Source organism: Sphaerodactylus townsendi, linkage group LG06 (genome assembly GCF_021028975.2).
Source record: "Sphaerodactylus townsendi isolate TG3544 linkage group LG06, MPM_Stown_v2.3, whole genome shotgun sequence".
Taxonomy (NCBI): Eukaryota; Metazoa; Chordata; class Lepidosauria; order Squamata; family Sphaerodactylidae; genus Sphaerodactylus; species Sphaerodactylus townsendi.
Window position 1 is genome coordinate 108292669 of NC_059430.1, and position 7798 is coordinate 108300466.

A 7798-nucleotide genomic window follows, 5' to 3' on the forward strand; every position below is an offset into this window, starting at 1 on the left:
ATAATTGCAAGGGAAGGGCCATGGCCCAGTGGCAGAACCTCCGCTTTGCCTGTTAAAAGCCCCAGATTCAATCCTTGGCATCTCCAGTTTAAAAAAGGATCAGATCAGAGGTGATGCAAAAGATGTGCACTTGAGAACCCTGGAGAGCCACCACCAGTCAGAGTAGACAATATTGACTGATAAACCAATATTCTGACCTGGTATGTGGCTTTCTATGTTCTGGGGTCAGCACGGTGCTGGCAAGGGTACAGCTTTCCTTTCACGCAGTCCAGCAAAATCCATCTGCCGCTTACAGGTGACCTTCCCTTCAAGGAGTTCTGGGCAGCATGGGCCGGTCCCCCATTCTGTGCTCACAACAACCCTGTGAAATGAGCCAGACTCAGAGAGACCAACTGCCCTGGGTTCAGTCAGTAAGTGCCTGACTGAGAAAGGGTTTCGGCTCACGGTTTTCTCCATCCGCTGCACCACGCCAACTAGGTGCCATTTAACTGCCTCCCAGCTGCGCCACCCTTTCATTATCAGCAAATAGCAACCGTCTGCATTAGACAAACAATTTGCTGATAACTTGACTTCCAGTTTGCTCTTTCCAAGGCTAGAGTTTTATGAGCTGTTTTGCCACCGGGCTGCCACCGCTGAGTTTATGCGTGACCTTGTTGGCAGTGACCCCGGACGTCTTCTGAAAGCTGATAACGTGCCCGAAGCCTTGGTGCCATGGTACGGCCTGGGGTAATGACTTTGTTGATACTGATGAGGGCAATCCAGAGTGGGCAGGTGGCCAAGCCCTCAGGTCTCCTGGCCCCAGCTGGCACCTTCATTGAGAAAACCTTTCTCAGGGTCATGTGGGGCCCAGTCAATGGGTTCAAGGCTGAATTGTTTTTCAATGAGCTGCGGCTGGTTGCAGGGAGGTCAAGGCTGCCGATGGGAGGTGGGGGTGGCACATTCACCCAGAGGAGCCTTATAAGGCAGAGCTCAGCCAAAAGGGGCAGTGAAGCAAACAGTGCCGGAAAGCGTGCACTAGTTCCAGATGTGAGCAAAGCATTTGCCCTCCAAGCAACTGCCTAACTGCTCCGTCGCAGACATGGAGTATGAACAATGCCGATGCCTCGAGAGCCAAAATGCCATTCTCTACACTCTCCTGAGCCGAGACCAGCGAGAGAGCTGCAGTCCTTTACAGCAGCGCTGCCTATGCCAGAAACGCCGCACCGTCTGCCTCCAGATGCCACAAGTCACCTGCCAAGCCGCTTTGGATGTCTTAGTGAAGACGGTCAGCTTTGTGAAGAATCTCCCTTCCTTCCAGCTGCTCCCGTGGGAAGATCAGCTGCTGCTCCTGGATGGCTGCTGGGCTCCCCTTTTCCTCCTCGGCCTGGTGCAAGAGATGGTGACCTTTGAAGTCATTGAGACCCCGGCTCCCAGCATGCTCAAGAGGATCCTTCTTGATGGCAAATGCAAAAGGCAGGAGCTGCAGAGAGCTCAGCCCACCCTGGCCAGCGTTCAGCGACTCCAGTGTAGCTTAAATGAATTCTGGAACCTGGACCTCAGCCCAAAGGAGTATGCCTACTTGAAAGGGGCGATGCTTTTCAATCCCGGTAAGTCCCAGATCTTCCTAGAAAACAAGTTTTTTGCGAGTAGGATTAGGGGAGGGGGCGAAGCATAGCCTTGGAAGGGGAAAATGGGCATGTGATTTTGCAAGAAATTGCAACCCCCATCAAAAGCCTTCAAAATGTTGCATTGCGCCTCTGCCTTCCTTGGATGGTGACGGACAATCCCAGGTTAACTGTTCAGATTCAGTTTCCTGCACACAAGAAGCCTTCTTATACTGAACCACATCCAAAGAAGACCAGTGCTCTATCAAAGGCAGTACTGGCTGGCAGCAGCTCGCCAGTGTCTTGGATATGAGGCTTTCTGATCGCCTACTACCTGATCTTTTTAAATTAAAGATTCCAGGAATTGAACCTGGGACCCTCTGCAGATCAAGTAGTTGCTCCACCACTGAGCCACAATCCCTTGGTTTCTTGTGGAGGGAGAGTTCTGGAGGCTTGTGGTTTGGTTAGAATATCCCCCTATACAAATAAGCAGATACTGAGCAGGTGTGCAGAAACAACACACAGCAGAGGGCATCAGTTTCAAAGCAAGTGCAGCATCCCTTTGGCTTCAGCTCCCATGGGCTGCAAAGACACAGAGCTGCTGTTCTTTCTTGAGGAACATTAATACATTCCAAGTGTTTTTGAGCCATACCCCACATTTAGATTGGCCGAGTAGATGTCGTGATCTGCAGTTTCCCTTCCCCGCTCACACCCTGTGAGGTGGGTGGGGCTGAGAGAGCTCCGAGAAGCTGTGACTAGCCCAAGGTCACCCAGCTGGCGTGTGTGGGAGTGCACAGGGTAATCTAGTTCCCCAGACAAGCCTCCACAGCTCAAGCAGCAGAGCTGGGAATCAAACCCGGTTCTTCCAGATCAGAGTGCACCTGCTCTTAGCCACTGCTCTTACCCACTACGCCACTGCTGCTCCTATGATATGCTTATGAACAACCTTGTAAAATGTGGGCTAGACAATGTTAGGTGGATTTGTAATTGGTTGACTGATTGAACCCAAAGGATGCTCACCAATGGTTCTTCTTCATCTTGGAGAGAAGTGACTAGTTGGGTGCCACAGGGTTTTGTCCTGGGTCCAGTGCTATTCAATATTTTTGTAAATGCCTTTGATGATGCAATAGAGGGCATGCTAATCAGATCAGCAGATGACACCCAATTAGAAGGGGTAACTAATACCCCTGAGGACAGGATCAGAATTCAAATGGCTAGGACAGGTTAGAGAGTTGGGCCAAAACTTACAAAATGAATTTCAATAGATGTGTTACACATAGGCAGAAAATATTAAATGCACAGATATAAGATGGGGGATACTCGGCTTGATAACAGTACACGTGAAAGGGATCTGGGAGTCTTAGTAGACCACAAACTGAACATGAGGCAGGAGTGTGATGTGGCTGATAAGAAAGCCAATGCAATGCAATTCAGTAGGAGCATAGTATATAGGTCAAGAGAAGTAATAGTACAACTTTATTCTGTGTTGGTCAGACCTCACCTAGAATACTGTGTCCAGTTCTGGGCACTTATATGCAGGAAGGATATTGACAAGCTGGAATGGGTCCAGAGGAGGGAGACCAAACTGGTAAAAGGCCTGGAATCGATGCCCTATGAGGAGAGACTTAGGGAGCTGGTAGGTTTCATCTGAAGAAGAGACGGTCAAGGAGTAACATCCCATCCAAACCATGTTCTGCCAGCAATGTTAGCTTTCAAATTTGAGAGAGAGAAGAAAACGTGGACTGCACAAATGTTCTTCCCCTTAAAGGCCATGCCCCCCCCCCCCTCCAAAGTGAGGAAGATATCCTGTATCATCACAGAATTACCCTCGCTGGGAAGAAATCCAGTCCACTCAGAGCCACATGAGTTGAGTGCAGCTACAGTTGGCTGGTAAGGTCTGGGACATGTTCACGAAGAAACATAGTATTGAATGAGTATGATAGGTCCTGGCACAGGGTAGACAGCTTGTCTGACTCAAGGTCACCTGACTCAAGCCACATCTCTTCATACTGCTCACGGAGGACAGTCCAGTCCTCCAGTGGTAGCCTCCTTTTGGTGGTCCCTTGCCCCAAGGACATTCCGTTGGCCTCAACCAGAACCAGGGCTTTTTTGGCCCTGGCTCCAGCCTAGTGGAACACATTGTCAGCTGCCCCTGTGAGACCTAAGACAGTTCTGCAGGACTTGTAAGACAAAGATGTTTCACCAGGTCTTTGGTTGAGGCCACCCTTGAGTCTGTTTAAAACAGTGGTTCTCAACCTGGGGGTCGGGACCCCTTTGGGGGTCGAACGACCCTTTCACAGGGGTCGCCTAAGACTCTCTGCATCAGTGTTCTCCATCTGTAAAATGGATAAATGTTAGGGTTGGGGATCACCACAACATGAGGAGCTGTATTTAAAGGGTCGCAGCATTAGGAAGGTTGAGAACCACTGGTTTAAAACAATGATAGCCAGTCTCCCTCACCCTGTGAGCTTTCAAACTGCACCCTTCTTCCCCCTCCTGACATATAGGGACTGGGGTGGGATAGCTTTTGGCTAGATTTTTCTTAAATAGTGCACCATTACAGTGTTAGGAGTTAGGAGCAGCAGTGGTGTAGGAGGTTAAGAGCTCGTGTGTCTAATCTGGAGGAACCGGGTTTGATTCCCAGCTCTGCCGCCTGGGGAATTCAGATTAGCCTGTGCACTCCCACACACACCAGCTGGGTGACCTTGGGCTAGTCACAGCTTCTCAGAGCTCTCTCAGCCCCACCCACATCACAGGGTGTTTGTTGTGAGGGGGGAAGGGCAAGGAGATTGTAAGCCCCTTTGAGTCTCCTGCAGGAGAGAAAGGGGGGATATAAATCCAAACTCTTCTTCTTCTTCTTCTTCTTCTTCTTCTTAGATTTTAAATGTCAATTCAGTTTTAACTTACTGACTGTGTTTTAGTCTATTGTAAGCCACCCTGAGCCCAGCCCCAGCTGAGAATAGACAGGTTATAGAGCCAATAAAATAGAATTATGTGTATGGCTTGAGAAGCCATAGAAGTAGCCAGATTGTACAGAAATTACAAGATTTAATGCTATTTATTTAGGGTGTAGTAGCAGGTCAGGAAAGAAAACACTCACAGCAGGAAATCTTGGTGCCTGCCTGGATTTGGGGCCAACTTAACTGAAAACTGCACATTTACTTACATAGATTTTTAAAAGGGTTGTTTATTTATTTATACCTTACATTTTTCTCCAATGGCCTGAGTGCGATGACTCACCACATCATTTTTCCCTCTTCCAGTTTATTCTCACACCCACCAGGCTGTGAGGCAGGTTAAGGTGAGAGTATATGTGACTGGCCCAAGGCCAGTGAGCTTCCACAGCAGGGTTGGGATTCAAATCCAGTCCTCCCAAATCATAGTCTACACTCTAATTACCATGTATTCATCTAATTCATTCATTACTTTGTAATGTACATATTTTAAAAAATTCGCTTAAATGTGTACCTAATACATATAATGTATGGATTGGGCAACTGATGATTATCTGTGTCAGCACGGAGATGTGGGTAACGTGTCAGACTCGGATCTGGGAGTCTCAAGTTTGAATCCCTGTCCATCCATGGAAGCTCCCCGAGTGACTTTGGGCCAATCACTCTCTCAGCCTAGCCCTCTAGCCCATTTCACAGTTATTGTTTTGAAAATAAAATTGAGAGAAAAATGTTCTGAGGTATCTTTAAGAAAAAGACCAGCAGCCATCTTTGGATGTCTTTTTAAAAAAAGGATTAGTACCACACCAAGGAGGGCTGGTTTTAATTAACAAAACTATGCAGGGGTGGAAGGTTAAACCCCTTCCAACACAATCTGGATCCAAATCGGAGCTGCACAGAGTTACAATATCCAAACACACCTTCCTCAGAATGGCAACCTAGATAAACCCTTTTGGTTGTCGAAGGAACCATGTTCACCACAACCTAAGCAGGCCTCTTGCAGATCCAACTTAAGTCTATGCAGTGGTGCTTACTCCCAAAGAAGGTGTTCCATTAGGAAAAACTGAGTACATCTGAATGCATGTTGCAGCGTGCCTGTTTCCACTATCCAAGGGTTTGAATGATTTGAAACATTAGTTGAGTCCTTGATTTAGCTGGACTTCTTCTCTCGCTTCTCCCAGATGCACCTGGTCTCAAGGCCTCTGCTTACATTGAGAGCCTCCAGCGTGAAGCCCAGAGAGCACTCCAAGAAGTTCTGGTCGTTTTCCATCCGGAGGACAAAGGCCGCTTCGCTCGGGTCCTGCTGATAGCTTCTACCCTGAAGTCCATCCCTCCTTCTCTCATTACTGACCTGTTCTTCCAGCCAGTGATTGGCAACACAGACATTCTGAAGCTGCTTACAGAAATGCTGGTGATGAAATAGGTCCATTGGCCACAACACCTTAAATAAGATTGACTTTGGGGCTTCCCACAACACACTGGGCCTTCTGCTTCACGCCCAGAGGCTGTGCAATTTGGAAATGGGATGGGACTGTAGATCTTAATCAAAACTGCCTTGTAGAAGTCCACAAGGCATCTATCAACCTAGGTCTGTGCTCCTACTGTGTTGCTATACTGAAGTATTTAGGACGGGCAATAACTGCTGGCAGTGTCCTGACAATTGCAAGCTGACTTGGAATTCTGTGTCAATGTCTGCCAGCAAGTCACCATCATAGGTTGTGAACTGTGGGCAGCATACAAAGCTATCCCTGTTGCAGGCAAATTGGCAGGGCAAACTGCCAGGGCACATCTTCATTGCAAATATCTGTCCCTTTGTATTACTGTTTACCTGCCGTAGCTCCTTTCTCCTTCAGAGAGAATCCTGACAATTGTAGTTTGGTAAGGCTGTTGAACAGACCTCTTTCACCCCTCTTCACAGAACCACAGTTGCCAGAATTCTCCAGTGAAAGCGGTTCTCATTTTACCAGCTTGACTCTGTGGTTTCGATACATCTTCTACTCTCTCACACTTGTGGAAGTTTCAATCACAAAATGGTCTTCTGGTCTTCAAAAACTTGTTCACTGTCAAAGTCAGTGGAACAAAACTGCTCATTCTGAGATGTGCTACTCCTGCTAATTGGATCTCAGAAAGCTAACCCATCATGAAAGAGGTACTCCCACCAGGACTATTTTGTTGGGCTTACTGAAACAAAAAAGTGCTCATAAGCACCTCGAGAACACCCTTCCCACCCTTCCCCATACACCCATCATTCCAGGAAAAAATCTAGGTTCTGAACATGCCAAGGGCTAGCCAACGCATCTCTCTTACTGAAACAAAGTTCCAAGGCTGCACGAAGATGTCACAAGAAATAAATCCAGAACTTCTGTGAGCTGATTTATGAAAAGACATTATAAACTGCTAGGAAAGGAAACCTTGACTGATTTGATCTGATCTTCGCTACAGAAAAGCATACTCTTACATGGGTCTGTTTTCTTCAACTCCAATGTAAACACGTGTGTTGCCCAGTGGGAGTACTTTCCCCCCTCCCTAGTCAAGAGTGTTGTTGTTCACTGAACAATTCTTTCTTTACACTGACTTCTGATGTCAATATTTTGTGAGTACTTTTCTGTAATTTGTATGTAGCGATAAAATGTGCTGTAAGTTATTTTTTAAAAACAAATAAAATGTTTTACAATTTGGAAAATGACTCATGGCATTATATATATACATACATATATATATATATACACATATACACACACACACACACACATATATATACACACATACACACATATATATACATTTCTAAAGGCCAGTTAGCAACCCTAGATAGCACCTCATAGAAATGTTGTCCCCAATTATTCATTTATTATTATTAATTTTGTTTACTATCACAGCTGCCAGTTCTGTAGCTGGTTGTTGGCCTTTCCTTACAATTCAAGCATCACCCAAAGGTCTAGGACATTGTAATGTAACAGCGTAGTATTGTCGAAGGCTTTAACAGCGTAGTATTCGTATAGATCCCATCATGGCTGCTTTCTGAATCTGACAGATGTTGTTTTTGTCAATTTGAAGGAGTTTTCAGTGCCACCCTAGTGTTTTTGGCATGGCTCCTAGGGTACCAATTACTACTGGGACCACGTCGGTTGGCTTGTGCCATGGTAGCTGAATCTCAATTTTCAAGTCGTGGTATTTAGCAACCTTCTCATGTTCTTTTTCAACGACCCTACTGTCACCAGGTATTGTTATGTCAATGATGGTCACTTTCTTGTCCTTGATCAC

The 7798-nt window shown here is 46.5% G+C and overlaps 1 protein-coding gene across 1 annotated transcript; it reads left to right on the forward strand.

Annotated features, from left to right (window-relative positions):
• The first annotated feature begins 1078 nt into the window (after positions 1–1078).
• NR0B2 (nuclear receptor subfamily 0 group B member 2) lies at positions 1079–5957 on the forward strand. Its single transcript, XM_048500123.1, has 2 exons — positions 1079–1586; positions 5716–5957. The coding sequence occupies exons 1-2, from the start codon at positions 1079–1081 to the stop codon at positions 5955–5957; spliced, it is 750 nt and encodes a 249-aa protein (XP_048356080.1).
• Positions 5958–7798: the final 1841 nt, after the last annotated feature.